Source organism: Gymnoscopelus braueri (genome assembly GCF_963280865.1).
Source record: "Gymnoscopelus braueri genome assembly, chromosome: 6".
NCBI classification, from domain to species: Eukaryota; Metazoa; Chordata; class Actinopteri; order Myctophiformes; family Myctophidae; genus Gymnoscopelus; species Gymnoscopelus braueri.
In genome coordinates, this window is record NC_137607.1 from 22,091,511 (window position 1) to 22,117,065 (window position 25,555).

A 25,555-nucleotide genomic window follows, 5' to 3' on the forward strand; every position below is an offset into this window, starting at 1 on the left:
GATGAAATTGGTATGTCAAACTGAATACGTATTTTCTGTTTACTTAAGAGTTGGAGAGATGGGGAGACCCCTTTATAGCATTTACTACTAATGTAGAGCTACTGTATTCAATGTAGAGCTTATTTTAACAATACTACTACAAATCTCTTAAACCTTTAAATTTAGCTTAGAGTGAACGCATGTTAACAGGTCCATTAATTTACATTTGTACTCTTGAGTTACAAATGAATGAATTACACATTTTACAGAGTACCTCTCAGCTATCTCTGGGGTTACACATTATGATTCATTCATTCCCAGTAAGTGTCTATGCATGAAAACAGGAGCAATGAGCTTGAGCTTCACAGAATCAGTCTAAACTCAAGACCCGTCATTCATGCACACAGGTTTTCAATTCTCTCACCCGCCACTGTAATAAAAACCGCTCAACATCTAATAAAGATCTTTATTTTTTTAGGTTTTAAATAGATTTACAAACCATAAGAAAAAAGAAAATACAAAGAAGAAAAAAAAAACATCAAGTGATCGTCAAAATATCGACATGTGCATATCAAGGTAGAGATTGTAAACAGTCTTTTGAAGCCAGAAGGTGAGCATTTGGAGGGGACAAGCTCATCAGAAGACCATTAGTTCACCATGGGGTGGAGATGGGGTACGGTATCAGGTTTGTCAGGGTCACTCAGTTGGAAAGGGTTGCGCTTTGTTTCGCTTGGTTTTTCCTGAGGCGTTATCTGGTTTCTCTAGTTAAAGCTGGGGACTCCCTCCAGTGATGCCTTGCCAATCAGAGCTCAGCGAACAGGGCGGGTGGGAGGGTGTGCATGTTTTAAAATCAACAGTAGTTTGACAAAAATGAAATCCCATTCACCTGGACAGTGATGCATGGGAAGGGTCATTCATGGAGTAGTTGCTGTACATCAGTCAACTCCTGACAATTGAATATTTTGTCAAAGAACATTCAAGAGCAGGTGAATGGTGGGATGGGATGAGGTGTCAATTTGGTTCTGTACAACTTTTCCTGTCTTTGATGTTTGCTAAAATCAGTCACAACAGTTCATATATTTATATTCTTCCATAATAATGAATAACCTGTTAATTTAATTAACGGGTACAAAATAAATCATAGCACTTAATACATTTAGAATTTAAAAAAAAACATTGTGGTTCATGCCCCAGTTTGGAAAGAGAAATAAAAGCATTACATCAAAAAATATTTAAAGAAACCAAAAGGGGGGGCACGCCCAGAGCCCATTGACAACGGTTTTAGAAAACATGAGTATAAATCCAGAGGTAGAATCATCTCTGGACACCATCACAAACCTTTTTACCAGATCTAAAACCATTTAAGCATATTATGTCATTATAGCATGCTAGTAAAGAACTGCTGTCCATGCTAAAGGCCAAAAGGTCAACCCCATCCTCCATGCTTTCACATTTCTCCACACTTCTCGTCTACTTAAATGGGCATGTCTTACTCAGTGAATATTCACACGCTACTGGAAAAAAAAGGAAAATTACAAAAATGTAGAGAACTTTGCTTGAAATACTGTTGAATGGCTGTATTTGTGTTTTAGCGTGCAACTGGGTGGCCTGCGTGAGGGCAATACCCCAAAGGTGTTGCCAAGACTTGTAGGCCACAAACAAGTCTATATTGATGACAAAACCCCATTAAGTCAACAGCACCCTCCATAAATCATTAATTCTGCTACCCGAACTCTTATGATGCGACGAGGGAGTGCTCACAGATTCAGATAATTCAAGATGGCTGCAGACAGAACAAGTGTCAGAGGGGCATAAGCCTTCGCACAGACCTAACAGTAGGGGGCATCTTCTCACAGAGAAGGCTGGTGAAATCCCTCCTCAGAAGAGGAAGCTCTTCAGTGGACACACCGGCGCTACTGTGGCTAACACCCCTGAACACTGTGTGTACAGATGGAACCAAATGAACCTGTACGGATCCATTTGGTTCCATTTTTACACTCAAGAGTTATAGACCTGTAAGGGTACATTTGGAACCCCCTCACAGAACCCTGAGTGACTCCACTGGCTTAGAATCAAGTGCCAATCCCTGTGTATGAATATAAAGACTGACACGACTCTCATAAAGCATCTCCTCCTAACGAGACTCGTCTTCTCATCTCGTTATCTCAGATTCAAGGATATTGGTAATCCAAGACCTTCACTGCAGCTCAAAGTATTGGGTGTGTTAGGCTGTGAAACCCATGCTGGACGTTGAGTTGGGACTGGCTTGTGCTATTCAATGCCAGTAGTGAAGGCTTAACACCACTGCCAAAGCACTGCATATTAAACATATTAAACACACTCAAGGACTGACTGCATAGGTCTCAAATACAGTACATCAGATTTCACAAGTCATACACTCATTTCTAAATGAATTCAGGCCACTGCAAGTATGGGCTCTAAAGCCTAATTTATACTTCAAACTTTACAACAGTGTGGCTTGCCAAAAATAACTGATTTTAAAGTGAAAAACGTGATATGATGCACTGCATTATAGACATAAGAATCTGTTATTTTTGGCTAGCGACGAGGCCGTACGACAAACTATAAATTAGGCTTTATGGACAAGGCAGAGTGGCAGTAAGGACAGGACGGGAATACCTGTTTCAAGCGATATGACCATTCCTTTTGCTAGCAAAAGCCATTTTATCTTACCCACCTTGTTTACAACATTCACAGATATGACAGGAGTTGATCAAAACACTGAAGATGATAAGAGTCTGTACTCAATCCAGGAGGGAGCTGTGAGAGTTTCTCCACCCGAGACCTTATCAAGCCTAAATATTTCCCTCAGCCTGGCTGGTACACGGTACAACCCTCAGTGTTAATTTATCCATTTTCACCTGTAAGTCTCAGGGTTAAATTAATACTCAGGATTTTAATGTGGCGGTTTGGTTTGCTAGGTGAAGGACCGAGACATGAATGTGGTTTGTTACATTCGGATCTAGGAAAGGAAGCGAGGGAAGGCACAAGGGAGTGAACCGATTTGTTTTGTTTTTGACATGGAACACTTCCCCGTTCAAAGCAGCACCAGCCAAGGGGCTCGGGAAGGTCAAAGGTGAAACACAGCAGGGCATCAAATGGCGCCAGTAAAAGACAGGTCACAGGTCACATATACGGCTCAGGCTGTGATCGAAGCACAAACAGGTGATTCAAGCCCTCCAACACATACACAGTAAAATCCTCAGTGTGAGTTCAACTCTGAGAGTGTACACATGTAACCAATGTAAGGGGTCCATTTGGTATATTCTGAGTTACAAAAGGATACATTAACACTAAAGATTTTACTGTGTATACACCACTTCATAAAAGCTTTCTTCTCATTATTCTAAATTACCTTCCATTCACACTGCTTGTTAGCTCTTGAATGGAATTCCATTCATTACTTATACCTCCATGTTGATGTTATCAAGGAAAGTCTGAGTTCCCCTAAAGGAAGTCGACAATGAGATCGTCTTGATAAATTCTTTAGTCAATAGGAAACAAAAAAGGAAAAAAAATAAAGAACTGTCTTAAAGAACTAAATTGCTTTAGTTAATTCAATCCAGTTCTTTAACAGTGGTGCAAACAAACAAGCAGAATAAAAAAATAACTCTGCGTGACGCACCATTACCTTATGTTAAAAGAAAACCCTGTGCGCTGGGCAGTGATCGTGTGTGTGTAACCTCTACTCTGATGACAAAAGAAAAAAAAAGGAAAGGAAAAACACAAGCTTTTGCAGCTTCCTGTTCTCAGATGCATCTGGATGTTTTGTGTTGTGTCTGTTTTAGCGTGCAGGTCTCCGCTGCACCGGGGATGGAGTTGGGACCTGTGCTAGGAAGAGGACCAGGGTAGGTAGAGGTGACGGGGGGGGGTTCCGGAAGAGGTGGAGGGCAAAGCGAGAGATTAAAAGTTCAGTTTGTGACAACGGTAAAGGGAACGGGGCGGTGGGGGAGAAATTGGGGCAGGAAGGGGGTGGGCGGGGACGAGGTCAGGAGGCCTCGGTGCCCGAATCATCGTCGTCGTAGCAACAGTCCTCGTTGTCGTCCTCGTCCTCATCCAGGTCCTCGTCGTCGTAGTAGTCGTCGTAGAAGAGGTTGGAGCCGTCGTCGGTGGGCGGCGCACGGGTGCGCACACAGTACTCGGCCAGCGTCATGGGGACCTTGACGCCGTCCCTCTCCGCGTCAGCCTTGGTGGCCAGCACTTGTTTCCTGGACAGATGGATAGAACCGAGAGAATGAAATGGAGGAGAGACAGAGAAAGAGTTCAAGCCACGGTCACGGTCGCATGAGATGAGAGGCCTTCAGTAGCAGCACAATGTGTGCCTGCTGGACAGATTTTGGTACCACCTAAGGTGGCCACCTTAGGTGGTACCAAAATCTGTACATTTTTGGTATTTTTGTATTCCTACATGTCTCTAGTTTATATTTTGGTATGATACATCTTCCAATTCAGTAGCTTAATGACAGTAATCACTCTAAACCGGCTAATGTATCCGGTAGGAGAGACAAAGTAGAATCTTTGTGTCTCCTACCGGAAATATACCCGGGCATCAAATTATTGCGACAAAAACCAAAATATATCCATGTATTCAAGGCTTCATGGGGTGTGCAATTTTTTGGGTGAACTCCTCCTTAAGTTTCCCAGGGGGACTCTCTACCCATTCAGCTATGACCACCCTAGTCAACTTTTACAAGCTTATGGAAAGCAGTCTTTTTGCAAACACCAAAAATCTGAGAAGTTATCAATTGCACACCCCATGAAGCCTTGAATACATGGATATATTTTGGTTTTTGTCGCAATAATTTGATGCCCGGGTGTATTTCCGGTAGGAGACACAAAGATTTTACTTTGTGTCTCCTACCGGATACATTAGCCGGTAGGTAGTGATAACTGCCATTAAGCTACTGAATTACCAAAATATAAACTAGAGACATGTAGGAATACAAAAATACAAAAACTTTACGGCCACCTCAGGTGGTACCAATTTGTGAAAATATCAGTGTTGGCCCCTGGACTAATATTGTTGCCGTCCAAAACTGTTACTTTTCACGAAATGAAAAAAATGTAACCTGAGTTCCAATGTTTCCAATGAAGTTATTATTTAGCCATACGCTCTTGTTAATACGTTTCTTTGGTTCAATATTTATAAAACCCACTGACCACTTTCACCATCAAATTCTTTCAAAAATAGACGATCTCACAACGATGAGGCAATTCTCGCTACCTTTCTGCGACACTCGTGTACGACGGAAGTAGGGTATTCATTTATTTTAAAAAAAAACATAAAACGTTGAAAGACATACAAGGTTTCCACCTGACAGCAACGACATGCTGCCACGCTGAACAGTAGAAAAAGCGTTTGTACCTAATGATCTCAGCGTATTCTCTGTCCTTGCCCTTGCTGTCCCTCCACTTGCGGTACATGACGGAGGCGTCCACGTTGGCTGGAGAGAAGGTGTTGGGCTCGTTGAGCAGGGAGATAACACTCAGCAGGATGGTCCTGGGTTGGGCAAAGAGGGCAAATGAAAGACGGATTAAACACGTGAACAACCAGCATCTCTTTCTCATTCAGAGAAAATAGCCAAATCTACACGCTCACAACACGTCGCATTCTGAGTTTGTAGATCGGCTATTTTCGGCAAAGATATTTGGTGTTGAGGGAAAAAAGGAGGGAGCAGGAGGAGAGTAGAAGGCAAGTAAACATAAAAGGGTGACAGGGGAAGGAGATCTGTTTAAAGCCTCCAACAAACCGACCCGACGTCTGCGATAGGTGTTGGAAAGCACTTTCTCCGGCTTTTCTTTAATGCGAAAAAGGTCTGTAACTGAAGCAAGCGGTGGTATTCTATACAGTTTCACTTTAGTTTTCACCAATGCAAACCCGAGTGCTCATTCACCAACTATTTCATGGGACAATGGATATACAGGGAGGATAGACTGATGCGGGTTACAGCACTAATAATGTGCCTTATTGATTTGGACTCTTTCCTCCAAGAGCCGCTTGTTGAGGACAATTCAACAGGCCACCAGTGCCTATTGTTTCTACTGTACTTTCTACTGCAACATTATGAATATTTGATGCTGTCGTGTTGTGTTCTATATACTGCTTTATTTATTTAAAGTGTAAAGAGAAAGGAAAGAGGGAGAGAGTGACATGCAGCAAAGGTCTGGCCCAGGTCTGGCCCGGGTATCAAACCGGAGAACTCACCGTCAGGCATAAAAGCCTACGGGGGTATGCGCCTTAACCACTCGGCTATCGGCACCCCTGTACCAGTACATTTAACTACTATTTGTGCAACAAAAACGCCTCCCCGAAAACAGCTCATGATTGAACACACCATAGACATCTTAAACTATTACATAATGCAAACAGGATATCTATGCAGCAGACTTCCGAGTAACGGATCCATGGAGATTCTAAGCTTTATCGAACCAGGTAAACAACACCAGCCTCGTTCCCAGCCTTACTCATCTGCGAAGAGAAAAGCCTGGTCACGACCTAATGCAGAGTGTGTCTATGGGGGGCGGGACCTGTATCGTACGCATTTCCCCCGGAAACTATCTTTCTCGACCAATCACAACACTTGTTTCATTCACAGAGAATGTAAAACAGATTTGTAAAGCGTCAACGCCATTTCCTTGGGCGGTACTTCCGCCAAATTCCGGTACTTCCTTTTAGACACTCAACCGCCTAGGTCTTGCCCAGCGTGGGTAAACACAGCATAACAGCTCTGCTGGGCCAGAGGTCTCCTCAGGACCACCTAACCCAGCCTTTGCAGGTAAAGTTGTTAAGTGCTATGACCAAATGCAAGTGAAGGAAATCACTGTGGTGTGTGGCCATGACCAATCTACTGATTCACTATGTAACTGGATGCAAATGGGGTGCGGGCATTTAAGGTGATCTTCCACCAACTCTCATTCTCATTTTAGATCTAGGCCCCAAAATTAGGTATACGTTTTTGCTGAACCGTTACAGTCAGTCCATTATAGTGGATGCAATTATATCCGGCTATAAGGGAGTGAGAATGTACCATTTATGTGTGTGCGCGTGCAACTGCGCTTGAATATAAAGCATAAACAGAAACTGTTGAGAGAAAGACACACAACAGGAGCGCTTAAGGGTTTGAATAAATGTATGTCTGCACACAAGCAAGTGTTTGAAATAAGGCATATGAATAATACAGCATGTTTGGCTGTTTGCTGCATTTACACTGCAGCACATGAGCAGCAATTCAAGAGATGGTAAAATGTGTACAGTTTTAGAAGCCAGTTTGAGAAAAAAGGTCAGTCAGTCAGTGAATCACTTATGTGATCACTGAACAAATCCCAAGGCCCATAATGTGGATATCATCCAGGTAATATAATCAAATATGGAAATCACGGGCACTGTAGGTTCATATAAATGACCGCAGCACATTTTAAAGAAATAGTTCAGATAATCCTGGAGCTGACCCCCATCTGCTTTGGGGTCACAGTCTAAGTGGGAACTTGATACAGGGATCCAGGACTTGATACAAAATGTTTGGCTGTGGCAAGTTTGAGCCCACAAGCTTCTCCTGCTGCAGACACACAGTCCCAGAACAGGAAGCAGAGAAAACATCTATTCTATCGAGTCTATAGGTTCCAATGTACCTGACATTCTGTGTGGGGTTCCATCTCTCTGAAGGCAGCTCTCCACTCTGTGGGTCGTCCACCGGGGGATGTAGGATGGAGATGCACACATCCCCGTTCTGTTAAATAACACACAGGGCCTTTCAGTACACCACCACACCAAGTAGGCTGTTCCACATCAATACAGAAATAGGGCAGTCGACGTCATGACATTTGACTTGACAATTAATTGTCACAAAAATAATTGCGATTAACGATTCAATTGTGTTTTTGGCATTGAACATTGGAACATATGAATGAAAATTATATTTCTGTTTAGCTTTTAGGCTTCGTAAACGAAGATTCCACAGGGCCGATATGACAAATAACTTCACATCTTACTTGACATATTTAATAACTTTCAAAATAGTGGCAATAGCCGATCTACAAGCTCACAACACGACGCATTGTGAAGCGTTGTGAGCTTGTAGATCGGCTATTTCCACTACTTTAGTGGAAATAGTGTTTAGTGTTTGAAATATTTTCAACATGGAAAAATTATGCAAAAAAAAGATTATCTCAAATAATTGCGATTAGGCAATTATGTAATAAGTGTGACAGGCCTCCCCCAGTGACTTTCTGATGGCCAAACTATACTTGCCTCGTCAGTGTAGATGCGAGGGTATGCTAGCATCATGACGTAAATTTCATCACCAGCTTTTGTCTGCGCAGACGTGGCGTCCTCTCAGATTTATGACCGTGCGTACTTGCGCATGCAACTATGGTGACTGTGCAGAACAGAAATGCTCTTTTTGAGGAAATGTGTGAGGCGATCCGTCGCTTTATGACTCGTTAAAAACCCAAAACAACACGATGTGCTTAAATTCTTGTATTGCTTTTACTGTCGGAAGAGTTGGCAAACTAACAGGAGAAGGGTGCACACCAGTATTGACGAGGTGCTGCTGACCTTGGTAATTAAGTATAAAAGTAAAGAAAAGCTGCACACTCACAGCCACGATGCAGGATTTATTTAAAGAAATAACAACATTTCGACCTGGAAAGGTCTTCAGGGATTTCTTTAAATAAATCCTGTATCGTGGCTATGAGTGTGCTGCATTTTCTTTACCTTTATACTGTCGGAAGAGTTGAAAGTGTGTGCAGGCAGAAGTGGAACCTGTCTCGCAACACTACTAGTGTCGAGCAGCGTGTGCACATGTGGAACGTGCACGTGTCTGCCAATTGTACACCAATTGCAGTATAAATAGAACTACGTATGCGTCCGCTGTCTGCGGACAGTCACGGTTACGGACTGACGTATAGTATAATCAGGTATTTATAGACATCTTCCTGCGTGTGTTGGATCCATCCCCCTATTAGTCTAACTCTAAGCAGTAAGTTAAGGTTGATTTATCAGGCCATTTTGCCATGGCCTTGAGAGGGGCATCTGAGGAAACATTTAAAGACTAGAAATTCAATTACCTCATAGATGTTGGGGTGCCACATTTTGGTGAGGAAGCGGAAGGCGGGTGGGGAGTAAGGATAGTCGATGGGGAACTTGATCCGAGACTGTAAGAAAAGAGAGATAGAGGCAGATAGAATGAGAGAGAGAGAAAATAGGGGAAATGCCCATTAGTGATGCAAGAGGCAGAGATGGGGCACTGGAACAAGGTCTGTTGTAACTGTATCCTCCTAATCCCACGTTCTGCCAAATAGTAACTAACTGCCTAGTACACTTTTTTTTTAAAGTCAGTAATCCTTCGGTTCATAACGATAAAATAACTCCATTTTGACATGGGTCTAGTTCTAATTAGGCTGTTCTACATAGGACGGCCTGAGCAACAAAAGAAGTGACTCTCTCATTGAAGTCTTGATGTGTGTATTAACCACTTAAACCATTATTTTATACTTTGGCTATTAAAAAATAGCAGATATACAAGCTCATAGCGCGGCACCGAGTGCAGCGCTATGAGATTGTAGATCTGCTATTTTTGAAAAATCGTGACAATTTGTGCAACAATTTGTGTACTTGGAATGTACATATTTTTAAAGCGGACATTTGTAACTCAAATATTTGCTTCTGGCGGCCCCTGGTACAACATATTTTCAGATGGGGGTCCGCAGCCAAATACATAAACTTTTTCATGTCAAGGACCTCCAAAATTATGAGAACCACTGATATTATAGCAACATAAGTTTCTCAGAAAACTGTTAGGATTAAGACATTTTCCAGAATCTGAACCTCAGGCCTTAATGGGTTAAATCCACCATGGTAAATGTGCCCTGCTTGCAGGCACGGACAGACAGACAGAGTCCCAGGGTAATTGAATCCAGTACAGTGCACTACTACGGACACAGAGATAGAGAGAGCAGCTGCCTAGCAGAGGAGTCCCCATGAATGCACTTTTCTTAACAAAGACCTACATTTTACAGCACCGTGGTGGTGATTGACGATGCATCTACTGAATGAAAGGCCTACGCCATCCTGCTGATTTGGGTTTTTAATGCCGATTGCAAAGAAACCTAGTAATAGTGTTTGTTTGTGGATTAATGGGGGGAGGGGGGCTACTGAGGTAATGACAGTGTAATGTAATACTGTCAGGAGGGAGCACACACAGGCCTGCTGGGTTTTCAGCTGCTTTGCAGCGTGGAGCTTATAGCGAAACCAGCAGCCGAGAGAGGACTGGGTAAAGACATTGTGTAGGGGCTGTCTGCTCCAGCTGTCACTGCAACACAAGACAATCTACTATACACACACACACACACACACACACACACACACACTGAATCTTCGTGCACTGACGCACACAACAGTCAGGTTTATAAATCCTATTGTCAGAAGAGAGCGTGCACAGAAAGTCGACACTCCTCCCATTCCACAGGGCACTCCAGTGAGGAGGGGGTGGTGTACCCTTCATAGAAACTACACTGACTAGTACACACATAATATACTACACGTCACTCACAGCATGCAGCCCCCCTGCTGATATCCCCCCCACCACACACACACACGCCTGCAGTTGCTGATTCGGCACGGTCAGCTGGTGCTCCCCACACTGAGCCAAATGAATGCCTGGGGGGGGGGGGAGAAGGGGAAGGGGGGGGCACTGGAGTGGACTGGGGGGTAGGAGTGGGGTAGAGAGAGAGGATTTCCACTAAGAGGGGTTGTGATCAACATACATCACATTTATCTATGTACCGCTGCATTGGAGCTTTTAATCTAGAGGCATACAGTATGTTATGATGCCATAACATAAAAGCTATGCCATGTATGCATTATGACCTCTTAATCATCTCCTTATTTTGACTTCACAGTAGTCATGTGTCATGTATATATATATATATATATATATATATATATATATATAGTGTGAATTTGCACAGCGTCACTCAGTCTCCGTGTTATTGTCACTGAATTAATGTCTGTACATGTATCATACTTGGGCATTAATTCTGCGAGTGGAACGATAACCACATGGTCCCCAGTGTGCAGGCCAGGCTTGATGGGCAAGGGTGGAAACAATGACAGGCCCTTAATAGAATGCAATGCTGTTTGTAGAAAGAAAACTGTTCATCGCAGAGAGAGCTGGCATCCTTTAGAGTTCCTAGGGTTCAAGCCAACATTGTACAAATTACAGATTGGCACAGACACATAGCAGCCAACCAAAAGAGAGGGCCCTGCAGTAGCAACAACACTTTGTCCCAAATAATCCAAATAAGCACCGAAATGGTACCGTCAAGAAGTTGACGTGAAATGCATCTGGGGGTAAACCCATTTCGCCACCAACAATATCTGGGTTTCACTTTTTAGCATTTTCATTTTCTGCATGCCTACTGTGCATGAGTGTGGGCCCAGTGCAAGACTAGACCGACTGCTATGGAATCAGCTAATGGGGATCCGATGGCAACAAATCAACAAGTTCCCTGTAACCCATTTTCCATCCTAATAATTGTGTTTAATTCAGCAGGGGGTTGAAATGGTTGCCAGTGAAAACAACCAGTGGAAACAAGCCAGCGAAAGAGCAATCCAAGACTGTCACACTAGGGCAAAATGTTGGGCCCAATGAATTATGTTATATTTAAATCACTGAAGAGCATCTTGTTGCCAGGAAACACTTCTGAAATCCATTTTTTGACCCCGAATCTCACTTTTGTATGGGCTGGAGTGTTGCCCCATCTTCAGTCCTCTAATAAAGTTCCTGGTGTATCACCACTTTGAATGCAATCGGGTAACAAAGGCCAGTGGAAACACCCAGACAGCAGGCCCTGGGATATCCATGCCTTGAAAGGTGAGCAGCGAATGCTTTTTTTTTTAAGCAAGTGCCTTATTACAGCGCCACCATAGATGCCTGTAAGGAGGCAACAGTATTAGTTTTCACCACCATGTAGCTTAACGAAGGACCAGGCAACACTTGAGCCAGAGGTTGGAGACACAATGGTACAAACTGGGTGGACACGCAAGAACTGCTAATGTCGCGTTCACACAGGCGGATACAAAAGATACATGCTACCATTTACCATTTTCAAATGGAAGCCAGCGACACGAAGATACAAAGCAACATCCGACGTTTGTGTAGACTGCTACAAAAGCTGAGCTGGGTTTAACCCATTAAGACCTGAGGCGATTCTTATTTTTTTCAATATCCTAAGTTTAAAAAAAAAAAAAATTAAAAGAAAACACGATTTTTCAAAAATAGCAGATCTACAAGCTCATAGCGCGGCACTCGGTGCCGCGCTATGAGCTTGTATATCTGCTATTTTTGAATAGCCAAAGAAGTCACAGATGCGTTCCAGGTCTTAAAGGGTCAACTTCCAGATACAAAGATACAAAACAACAACTGTAGCTCCCATGACGCAGCGAAGACGATGGCGGCAACGACCTCATTGAGCAACACAGAGCGACAAATATGCGGTGTATTTTTTTGCATCTTTGTATCCGCCCGTGTGAACGCAGCATAACAGTCGTACACAAGGAGTGGTTGTGGGTCAGTGGTGTGTTGATTTCTGAGTGAGTAGGAACCCATTATATGTTCATAAATAACCCATTTGCTAAACATTCAACACTAGTTTTTAGTTTCATTTCCCCCCCCCCCCCCCCAACGAAAAAAGGAGATTGTTCCCGTTTCTGAGGGGAAGATAAGGGAAGCAGGAAAGAGATGGTGGATGGAGCAACAGAAAGGCTAACAGGAGGACCAACTACAGATACACATCAGTGATTTAACTACATCAATATTGGGTACAGCCCAAACATCGGCACAGCTTCGGCACGGTAACAAATCCATGAATCACCTTATCAGAGCCCATGAAAGACTAATACTGCGGTGCACAACTCCCAGGGGTAGGAGTAGGGATGGAAATCGAGAACCGGAATCGTTAAAGACAATCGGAATCTTTAACTCTCAGACAAGCTACATTTCATTGCTCATTGCAAAATATGATCAACATCATTGTGTTTACGCTGGTGAACTAAAAGGAGCATTTGTAACTCATTTTAACATGTTCAAAATGTCATTAGACAGACATGCATGTATTTGTTTTTACTGTTTCCGTGACTGTGTTCAGACTTGGTGACAATCAAATTGGTGAAAACCGGTGTAGATGTACTCTACACACACACACTTAACATTGAACAGGAATCAATAAGGAAATTGAAAAGGAATTGGACTGCTAACAGCAGAATGGCTACGGGTGTATAAATAAAAGGCAGGAGACCAAAGAACAGCCTGGCATCATGGCATTCAATACTCATAGAATAGAATACAAGGTTATTGTCCAGCGAGGCCGGAAAACCATCTCACACACTAAGCTCACATGGCTGGCAGGGAGGCAGGCGAGGCAATGCAGGTTGGGAAAAACTTTCCATGGCTGCAGGAGAAGGAGGAGGAGGGCTGAAACCCTGGCCTACCCGCCCAACTGACACCGAGCCCCTAGGCTCAGTTCCACTCCGATCGATGGAAGGGAGGGAGGGAGAAAGGAAGGAGGGGAGGGCGGGAGGGAGAAAGGAAGAAGAGAGGCAGTGATGACTGACGTGTGACCGCGCTGGACTGAATGAACAGTATGAGTCGGTCAGTGGAAGAGGAGGCGAGGGCATGAAAACAAAGATGATGCAGCATGGTTCTTCTTTTGAAGTCCAAGATTAGTTCACATCTCACCAACTCCCTAGGGGGGCAATATTGAACATGAGGTACACTTAAAAAAATATATAGTTATGAATATCTACTCCTGCCATGAAGCTCCCCAGTCTCCAGAATCAACACCACTCTATGAAGCCAACAGGCAAGGCATTAAGGCAACATATCATCACACGCTAACTAGCTAAGCATGTGCTCATTCATGCATGTATGTAGCACATTGGTTCTCAAAGTGGGGTCCATGGGGGGGGGGGGGGGGGGGGGTACCAGGGGGTCGGCAGCAAAATGTGTTAATATAGGGTGCTATGAGCTTGTAGGTCTGCTATTTTGTATTTGGCTGCCAAATACATATCATTTTGGGGGTCCATGACATGAAAAAGTTTGAGAACCACTGGTGTAGCGCATACACACACACACACTTTGAAGGGAGTTTTCTTTGGGGAGCCCTGAGGACATAAAACAGCAACAACACACTGATATCAAGCAGCAACAGATACTGGGAGTGGGAGGGAACAGTTGCTTTAGAAACATCAACCGTGTATGTATGAGTCAGTGTTTGTGTGTGTGTGTGTGTGTGTGTGTGTGCGCGCGTGTGCGTGTGTGTGTGTCTGTGAGGTTCACGTCTCTCAAGCTGGTGCAGGAAAAACAGGATCAGGCCATGCCTGTCAGAATGTGCTAGCCTCAGCATGTTTGTTCCAACATGCTACCCACTGGCTTCTGTTCCATGGCTCCTAATTGGATTGAACGTGGAATTACCAGCGTCCATGGCCAAAACGTTTCACCTCCAAGTACCAACAGCTTATCTAGACCAGTGGTTCTCAACCTGTGGGTCGGGACCCCCAGCGGGGTCCCTACATGATTTTTTTGGGGGGTCCCCAGGTGACACCAAGGACTTTTATGACCTTTTTAATACCAAAAAAATATACACAAAATAAATGAAAAAAGACCATTACTGGTCAAACATTGGCCAAATTGTCAAATAATATAAGAATGAGGCAAACATTTTGAAAATAGCTGATCTACAAGCTCACAACGCCTCGCAACACGAGGCGTTGTGAGCTTGTAAATCGGCTATTTTCAGAATATTTATCTGTGGAACCAAGTCAAACTAAATGTAATGCCTCAACTCCTAGGTAGGGTGGATGGGTCACTTTTCCTCCCAGTGGATAATGTGCAAAGCAGTCTGTAGCTGTGGATAGCTACCCAGAATAACATTTATTGATTTGCACTCCTTAATAAAAGAACAAGGTTCCTGGATTGTGACCTAAAGTCTTCCCCTGCTAACTTCGTCTGAAAGAGAGATGGAGATACAGTCTCACAGAGAGAGAGAGAGAGAGAGAGAGAGAGAGAGAGAGAGAGCGAGAGAGAGAGATGGGGGGAGAGAAAGAGTAAAAGACAGTGAGTGAAGAGAAACAAAAGTGGAGAGTGATGGGAAGGAAAAGTAAACTGGGTCACAGGCAGCGATGAAACCCTGACAGAATAAATCATGACCCATTCTCCTTGTCCCCGATTGCTCAATTATGCCCCTCCATCGCATCAATCTCCTCTCAAGAAGACCTCAAGAACAGCAGTGTTTTATTCGCCTGTGCATGCATATACACACACACACACACACACACACACACACACACATACCTAGTGGGTCCCAGAGATGATCCTGTTCACTGTCACACCCAACAGGCCCCTGCCTCATTAACTGGGCTCTCCAAGGAGGGGGGGCAGGAGTTTAAACGAGAACTCGGAAGCATTGCAAACTACGAGCCAATAGGGTTATGAGTCACACTGACATCCAATTCCACACCAAAAAAAAATGTCTTGCTCTTGACACAATGAGGGACAGGCAGTCGCTGCAAAGCCAGGCTGCAGCTGGAGATAAATGCCTTCTTCTCTTCAAGAAGGTATGACACAAAACTTCAAAGTGTTTCAGCTGCATGACTTAATCAGGGTCTCAGATCTCAAGAGTTTGCTATAATTTTGAGGGTGAACCGTCCCTTTAAGACCTTAAATAAATAGTATAAAGTCTATTGCCGTAAAGGCCCTGCCACATCAAGCCGACTTGCATCAACTACCAGCAGATCAGAATCGCTTTGCCTCACGTCTTAATCCAGGTAAAAGTTACACTGGAACACACCACAAAGACTACTGCTAACGGTGGCTGACTTGTACACATGTTCTGCACCTGCTGCATGATAGGAACCAGGAGGTGGCAGTAATCTGAATCACAGCATATGCAGATCATATGATAAAACCAATGTAATCGAGCTGGGTGTTGAAGTTTCCCAATCATTAACGGAACCGGGAACCTTCCGATTCCCAAGTGGCCGGCGTCTACCTCCACCTGAGCCACTGCCGCCCCTATGTGTCACTCGGAATCCTGTTTATATGAGACGTCAGGACTGCTGTGCTCTATAAGTAAATAAGTCGCCGCAAACAGTAGCCCAGGGGGTGTACATGTACATCATGGCTGAGGGGCACTTGTAGATCAAGCCGCCCTCACACTACAGAAACAGAAGATGGGCCACACCATGCCTTAAGGAAACAACGGTTCCCGAGCCTACGGTACCTGCTGCCAGCAGCTAAATGATTTAACTGTAGCTTTTAGTGGGACGACTACCACATTAGTTACCCATACAAGGAGAATACACACAAGAGTACATGACCAGGACCCATGACTATTAACCCATTCAATCCGGGAACGCATACTGTGTAATTTTAGGGGACGGGAATGGCATTAGCCTCTTCTTGGTCCCCCTTTTCTTTCTGTATCGTCTCCTTGCTCTTTTACCTCTACCCAGCTCTGGTTTCTTTAGTGACACAGCCATGAGGGGAAACATGACTCCAGCAGGCCAGGCAGCCAGGACCAAACCTGCTGTGCAGCAGGGCTGGGGCCTCTTTTACTCTACAGCCCTCCTACATGCCCCCTGGCCCTCAAATACAAACAAATGCACACACACACACACAAGCGTCTTTGAGTATTCAGAAAAGCGCTATATAAATCCCAGGTATTATTACACACACACTCTCACAAACTCTCTCTCTCTCTCTCTCTCCAGCTAGCTCTCCACCGCACCAACGTCGGGGGCGGAAGACGTTAGAAATAGTCTTTTGCCGACAACCTGTTGTAGATGGTGCCGTGCAGTCGGGGACTTCAAGTCGAACGTCGATCGCCGACCGAACTTGCTCGGTCGGGCCCCGACAGGCTAGAGCACGTCGATAGCCGCAGGGTGATGAAGAGGGGGGAGAGTGTTTTTTTTATTTTTTTTGTCCAAACTGAGGGCTGCAGTGTTGCCAGATTCTGTGAGTGAAACAAGCGAGGTCTATGAAAACAAGCCCAAAAGAAGCGATCAGTTTTATCACTTGAGTCCTATTACAATCAGCCATTTTCAAGAGGCATCTCTTGAAAGCAACTACACTTCAGAAACAAGTCCAAACAAAAGCAGCCCGCAACTATGAATATTTACATCGACTTTACAGGAAAACAAGCCCAAAGTCGCTTATAATAAGCAGACCTGGCAACACTGGCAGGCTACTGGTGTGCCTTCGGCCGACAGCTTGCAATAGTTTGCGCAGAACAACAGACTGCCAGTCTGTTGTAGTCTGAAGTAGTCTGTTTAGTGGAGAGTCACCTTTAGGGCTAGTGTCTGTCAACTAGCCTAAGTCAGAGAAGCTAAACAGCCATATGTTGGCTGCACAGGCCTGGGCCCAAATCCATGTCCATCTCTAAAAAAAAAGAGACAATGATGAAGCTACTGGCTTAAAATGCAAAACATGTCGAGCCGAGATATTATAAGAGCTGGATGTCATCCGGTTCATTGGGATTTCAGTTTCAGAAATAACTCTTATGTCAATTATATGGAACACGGACATGAATAATTACTACTAGTAAAGGCCAGCTTATAGTTCAGTTCTAAATACCTCTGAGCTTGCATGCAATGCAGCAGGCTCTCTATCCCTTTTGGAAGTACAACGGATATACAATGACCCCTTCCCTCGTGCCGGCTCCATGCATACCCTCATGACATTGTGTGACACAGCTGCGCTGCTGACACGGCCCCATCACAAATACAACAAAACCTACTCGAGTCTCTGCCATGATGATTCCACAGAACGCAGGCTTTCTGTCACAACAGAGCCCTTACCACACACACAGCATAGTTTCTGCCTTACGTCACCCACCACCAGCAATCTGTCGGCACAAGAGCCAGATGACCTCACTGTAGTGTATGTGCGCTGCCGCGGTGTAGATTTCTTTTGCTTGTTCTGGTGCAAGGTGTCATGAAAAAAGGAAGGGGCAGGATGAAGCTATTTCTGCAAGCCGTCCCTCGTGAGCCTCTGAAACCAATGAAAAACCATAGAGGGCCCTGCTGTGTCACGGCAAAGTACCACTTAGCAAGTAGGCCAAGTAATCGGTTTTACAATATTAATTTGGGGACATCCAGGGTTCCCTAAAGGTTGTCCAACCAGGTACACACACACACACACACACACAGCCTAGTTTTATCATTATGGCATGCGGCAGTAAACCGGACCAAGCACAATAACTTGCAAAGTATCTACGGTGTCTTCAGCAGGATCAACAACTAAAATATATGGGTCCTCAGTATGTATAAAATATATTTATAAACCATAATACATTAGGGGGGTGAAACTGTTAAAATCATAAAATATCTGTGGCTTGGATGGATGTCCCCATCCATGTTTCAGTCATTCACTACTATCATTGACTTGGTTTACTTTACCAACCCTGTGGCCCCACGTGGGTCTCAATCTCCTTAGACAGTGATCAACTGTTGAACTGTTGGTGCCTTCCGATGACATCATGGTTGGCAACATGAAATTGCAAGTGGACAAGATTAGCCTAGTTATTTAAAGGAGGAGTTCACCCAAATCCATGGATTTATTTTTGTTTTTGTGGCATTCCTAAGCTAATAATTTGATTCCCGTCTCCTACCGGCTAATGTATCAATACATTAATTAAAAGGTAAACGTAGGATTTTTTTTGCCAAATAAAGAGAGACAACCCCAACACACCAAATAATAAACTGAACCAAACCATGAAACGCAGTGAAACGGTGACATGAAACAAACCGTGAACAATCCATAGCCTGCATAAAAACAAGATAATAATGCCAAAACAATACAAGTTCCTTAAAACATGGTTTGACATGCTAGATGAACTCTAGAAGTGTTGAAAAGTAGGAACTTTAAAAGGCTGGCTGGGGGCTAATTGGACTGCTGGTGTATTAATGAAACAAGACCCCTGAGACGACCCAGAAAATGGAGCGAAAGAAATAGAGTGGAATGATGCAACAGACACAAAACAACTTCTCTTTTTTTTTTACCCAAATTGGTGAAACTCCCTTGAGGTGGAGGGAGAGAAACAAATGAACAGCTACACAAGACAGGCTGTATACGATATGTCATATGCAGATGGAAACAAAGTTTTACCATAATAAGCACAAATAAGTAAACAATTCTAAGGGGAAATGAAAAAGAAAAGTTGAGTTGTACTTCTCCTATATGAGAAAGTAGGTGGTATGACAACGAGTTGACTCATTGCAATGAACTTTCATAGAGAAAAATATATATATGCACCCCCTCCAAAAAGAGACTCATATCCTCTCCATGGACTGGAACGAGATGCCTCATCTACACAGATGGCAACCAGTTTTTCAACACTTGCACTGGTCAGTTTGTAGTGTGAGTATTCCCAAACAGGGACCAGTGTGCTTGGAGGCGGATGGTGTCAGCCGTCAGTCGGATGTGGAGAATGATGGAGGCAGTGGTAATTTTGACGGCAAATTTTGTCAGTCCTTTGTATAAAATTCCATTTAGTTTGTCATATTTTAGTCATCTGAAATGTTTTAGTCTAGTTTTAGTAGACTAAATAGCATAAGATTTTAGTCGACTAAATCTACAGTTGATTTAGTCTACTAAAATGTATTTTGGCAGGCTTTGATGGAGTCGCAATGCCTGATTTGTAGACCGGCTACCAAAAATAGCTGATCTACAAGCTCACAACGCATCACAGACGCGGAGTGCGACACCTACACATGACCAAGTCTACATTTTAGTCTATTTTTTATTTGCTGAAATTGTCAATTTAGTCATAGTTTTTATTTCGTTTTCGTCAGTGAAAAAAGGTAGTCGAACATTTTTCGTCATAGTTTTTAGTCGACAAAATTAACACTGGATGGAGCGGAGGCAACAGAAAGTCCCTTCCTCCAGGTGTCTGATGAGATATGTTGGCACAACTGCCATATTCCATCTCCTTCCCAAAGCCCTTGCTTGGTAGAGTACTTTGCCAGAGTGCCAGGCAAGAACCTTTCCTTCATCAATGCCAAGGTGTTGAGCACAAGTGATGGCACCATAGGCCTTACTCTCTTCACCAGAGAGGATGCTCTTGGGCATACGAACACATGCTAAAAGACCTAGTAGCAGGCTATTGTTTTTTTCTTTTAATGGGTGTTAAGATTAACTGATACAAATCCTTTAACATTAACAATGTGACTACATCAATGCAAGGACCCTTGTGTCAATCTAAATGTAACATGAATCGGACGATGGGTCGGCTATTACATTATTAATCGGTTTACATAATTAATTGCAGTTAATTCTACTTCAATATTTACTAACCTGCCCTGGAACTCACTGATCAACGACGATTACATGCCATTACTTTCAAAATAATAACAGCCTTTCTCATTCATTTTACGGGAGCGCGGTGAGGTAAACAAACAATGCCTCCGTTTACAGCCGAGAGGACCATCAAATCAAAAGTTTGGAATATGTGGGCGACCAGGAATCCGTTTTCCAGACACTCTACGAGGTCTTAATGTCAGATTTTATACTTGGTTGTGTGGCGGTGTGGCACACCGAGTCGAGGTACAAGATACCAAGCTAACAATGCGTCGCATCACAGCCGTTTGTTAGCTTGTAGATCTGTATTTTTTTGGCAACCACTTGGTCTCTTTCTGTCTGTCTACCTATGTCCTGTAAGCCCCCTGCTGTGCAGTAGTCATCTTTATTGGTAGGATTTCTCAAATGACTTAATAAGCATGCACATCAAAAAGTCACTATCACCTCCATTTCAGGAAAAACAAGGAGAATGTATTGCACTTTACAGTCTGGACAACAAAGTTTAGTGTAGCCTGCTTCATAAGGGATGCACAGTACACCCCTACATTGTTTATGTGCATTTCCCCTCCAAATTGAACTACCAAATGGTATGTCCTAAATCCTAACATATATACATATATTAAGACTTGTACATGGATACAAAGAAGGTTACTTTATATTAGACATATCATGTGAACTGCCAAAGTGCAAGGACACAGGCTGAAGTGTTTTTCACAGTCCAACTACTTTTTGAAGCAGTCTGAATTCTGTGGGAGGATGGTATTATTTGCAGAGACTGTACCACAATTGCATTTCGCTGCTCATACCTGTATAGTGACAAACTTTACAGGAGGACCACAAAGGAAATATTGTGTTATCCTTTTAGCGCCATTGTATAATCGTACCACTGTACTATTTGCAAACTGTTAAGAAAGTATTCAATCAATCAAATTATTGGTGGACAGACTGACAAAGCGACTGAATGCCTAGTCAAGTCTCATCAAGCTCATCACATCTCCCTTGAGAGCAAGTTAGCCATCATAGAGAGTTCACAGCCCCTTCAATTCACGCCCCTACTAGGAACTACTTGGTTGATACAACACAGTATGGTAGGGTACTTTGTTGTGTTGCAACTACTACACTGTAGCCCAAAGACAGGTGACTAATGGTTGTTTGGTCTACTGTTAACTGTTAACTAATTCATCTGCTCTTGTGTAACAACCTTTATGACTAACACCCATTTTAAGAAAACACCTGACTCAGCCAGGTTACACATGACGTCACTGACTGACTGACGGCCCAATTGTGATAAACAAGGCAGTTGCACCGAGTCAACCTGTTTGTTTTTTTAATTCAACCTGTTGAGAACAGGGAGGATCTTTTCAGTCATGACATGGTAAACTGGTCGGTTGGAGAGTGAGCAGGGGGAACAATGACTCACAACGAAGCGGTGCATTTCACAGCCAAGCTGCGCATTCCTGGACCAACAATGGAATCTCGTACACGGCTCCCACACAAACACAGTGTGCACTGCAGCAACTATGCTGGCTGGCCTGGCCCAGGCCTTAACCGTGTGCTCAGAAATCACACAGAGAAAACTACAAGCCAACCAAACAGGCTCCTCAAGGACAGTAATCTTAAAGCACAGAGTGGCTGAACTGAGCAGCATGGCTCAAAGAACGGTGTGGTTATGATAAGCTGGCTAACCTTAACCACAGTCGCCTTCTTTCATAAGATCACATTATCCTGTTATATGGAAAGCCCTCATAAAACCTCTGGGATAAAATAGGGCAAGGCCCAGTTAATCAACTCGAACATTATCTAGAAAAGAGAGCTTTAAACCATGGTCATTGCAAGAATAAATTGTGTTTGTCATTTCCCCCGGCCCCCATTATTAAAGTAAAATAAACATCTTTAAATGACTGACCCATATACTGCTTTTGTATTGTCCTGTAAAAAAATCCTATTACTAAATCGAAACATGAAGAAGGCCCCCCATTTTCAACGATATGCAATATAATGAAATGTATAAAGGTTTGTCTTCTCTTGCTGGGTAAAGTGAAGTCAACACAAATGGAAAAGGAGGGACCTCCCAATAGGACAAATAATCATGCAAGTATACGACCTGAAACCTGTACAACAACCTCTTGCGACATGTTATCTTGATTTCACACATGGGTTGGTGTTGATTGAATCAAGTATGGACGGATAGTGGCAACAAAGTCTAGGAGGCTACACTTCCTAGGATGAGTGATGGTAGAAGCATTTCTTTGCTGACAAAAAGGCCAAAAATCAAATGATCTGTGGAAACTGCAGTATACAAATACAAATAAAAACCCTGAAAAAATAAAGATACAGCAGGGCTACCACACACAAAAAAAACAGTTGCTTTGAGTAGATTTGAATATGCAAATACTCAGAGCAATGCAGCCTAGAGTCTCTTGATCAGCCATAACAAACAGAAAGGAAAGGTGAGTTCTATGGGCTTGGCTGCTTAAACACAGAGCTGTTATTATGGAAACAAGCCATTGTTTGATGAAGTATCACAGTGTCAAATGTGACCATGTGGCTCAGTGACTAATAATAGCTCTGCTGGGTGTCAGTCCCAACAGGACCTCACTATAAACAGCCTGCTCTGCTCAACAAAGACTAAGTAAAGTTAACAAGTGTTAAGTTAGGATCACTGTGACGTAGTGAAGTCGATTAAGGATAAGGTTAAGGTTAAGGATACGGGGGGGGGGGGGGGGAAGTACTCAAATGTTTTACTTAAGTAAAAGTATCAATACTGCGATGTAGAAATACTCTGTTACAAGTAAAAGTCTATAATTAAAATGTTACTTGAGTAAAAGTACAAAAGTATTGGTATAAAAATATACTTCAGTACAAAAAAGTACAAAAGGAAAAGTACTCATTATGCAGAATGTCAAAAAGTAACTAAAGTTTTCAAATAATTGTAGTGGAGTGAAAGTACAATATTTGCACCCCGAGATTTAGTGGGGTAAAGTAAAAGTACTGAAAAAATAAGTACTACAGTAAAGTAAAAAAAAAAACCTCAAAAGTGTACTTAAGTAGAGTACTTAGTTACTTTACACCACTGGACAAGGAAAGTTAAACAAAGAGGTATAAAGAAAATGGTAACAACGTCACAACCTGAAAATGAGGAACAGAAACAGACAACCACAAATACAAGTAGTTACCCTCATTAGCTCATTTAAACGTTTGTTAGCTCATTTAAACGTTTCATTGTTATTACAAAACATAAATTAGCCACTACATTTCGGCCATGTGAAAATAGCCGATCTACAAGCAGATCTACTATTTTCAAAAGACTTTTATACATTTGAAAACTTGTGAAACGGGCCAGTCTGCATTTTGGTACTTTAAGTACATTTTGATGCCAATACTTTTGTACTTTGTACTCGAGTAACATTTTGAGCACAGCACGGGCCTTACAACAGAGTATTGCTACACTGCAATGTCAATACTTTTACTCAGTGGTGTAAAGTAACTAAGTACATTTACTCAAGTACTGTACTTAAGTACAATTTTGAGGTACTTTTACTTTACTGGAGTATTTCCAATTGTCTATACTTTTACTTCTACTCCACTACATCTCAGAGGCAAATATTGTACTTTTACTCCACTACAATTATTTGAAAACTTTAGTTACTAGTTACTTTGCAGATATAAATTATGATATTATGAAACATACATTAACCACTTTAGCCCTATTTTATACATAGGCTATTTGAAAATAGCCGATCTACAAGCTGCGACGCGTTGTGAGCTTGTAGATCTGCTATTTTCAAACATTTTAGTACTTTTACTTTTGGTACTTTATTACATTTTGATGCCAATACTTTTGTACTTTACTCAAGTACATTTTTAATTCTGGACTTTTACTTCTAACAGAGTACTTCTATATTGCAGTATTGGTACTTTTACTTAAGTAAAGAATTTGAGTACTTTTTCCACCACTGCTTTTACTTAAGTAAAAGTATCTGAGTACTTCTTCTCCCCCCCACTGATTGTGTGTTAGCCAACATGTTGTTGGCCTCGCACACCACCGGGCCCACCACCAGAACTCACCTTAAAATAGCCCCCCTCGTAGTGTGTGTTGGGGGGTCCGAAGATCGCCACCTCCCAGTTGTACATGTCCGACTCGTCCACCAAAGTTATCTGGAAGCCTTCGACCGGCTCGTCCTGCAGACTCTTCATCTCCAGCATCAGGGCTTTCTGTGAACTATGGACATGATGTCCATGCTGAGCCATTGTTTATCCACCACGATCCCTTTACAAATAATAAAAACCCCACCAAATATTCAACTATAGTACCCAAAAAAAAAAGGACAAAAAGCTTGTGTGTTTTTCAAAAAAAATGACAACAACAAAGAAGCTCAGCTTGGTGTGTTGGGTCCCTTCCTTCCGTCCTTCCACAAACAAAACGCTCTTTAGAATCCTCTCGACTATTAAAAGTGGACTTTCTGGGGTGTTTGTCGCTCTCCTCTATAATGTGATTGCGGTGGATCCTCCCGTAAAAAAAAAAAAAAGAATAACAACGACCCACCACTAAATAATACAAAGCCCCTTTAGCTAAAGATGGCTAGCCTTGCTATTGCTACTAGCCCCGTACGTCCCCTCTCTCTCCTCTCACACGGATGTATTGCTATTCAACGGATTAAACGCGTGTCCTCTGCTTCAATGCAGTCACCCAGAGGAGACCTCTGCGTTGGAACTATAACTCTGTGTGGGGAGAAGAAGCAATGTCCCTGCTGTTGTGATCTGATCAAAACGTGGCCTCTTTTTGTCAATAGATTGCAGCGAGGTAGTCTGATCTCCTCCTCTCTCTCTCTCTCTCCCTTCAACTCCTCCTCAACTCGACACACTGTACCGCTGCTGCTCAGTCACACGCAGAACTGAAGGAGAGAGAGAGGTCTCTTGAGTCCTGTTCTGCTTGCCAAGCAAAGCTTTCTGGGAATTGGAGTACCAATGCATATTGTTATCAGCTGCCCTGCTGTGCCAACAAGATGGGACTAGATCAGAGGTTCTCAAACTTTAGTAGCCTAATGTCCTTTAGGAACTGGCAGTGGTGGAAAAAGTACTCACCTTTTTTTTTTTTACACAAATGAAAGTATCAATACTGCAATGTAGAAATACCCTGTTATTATTGGTATCAAAATGTACTTAAAGTACCAAAAGTAAAAGTACTCATTTATGCAGAA

The 25,555-nt window shown here is 42.9% G+C and overlaps 1 protein-coding gene across 1 annotated transcript; it reads right to left on the reverse strand.

The window, feature by feature from the left end:
* Window positions 1–431: 431 nt before the first annotated feature.
* On the reverse strand, window positions 432–25,234 carry cdc34a (cell division cycle 34 homolog a). The gene is made up of 5 exons (XM_080431506.1): window positions 24,423–25,234; window positions 9,067–9,153; window positions 7,630–7,727; window positions 5,366–5,500; window positions 432–4,208 (listed from the first exon to the last, which is right to left on the reverse strand). The coding sequence occupies exons 1-5, from the start codon at window positions 24,603–24,605 to the stop codon at window positions 3,989–3,991; spliced, it is 723 nt and encodes a 240-aa protein (XP_080287632.1). The 5' UTR covers window positions 24,606–25,234; the 3' UTR covers window positions 432–3,988.
* Window positions 25,235–25,555: the final 321 nt, after the last annotated feature.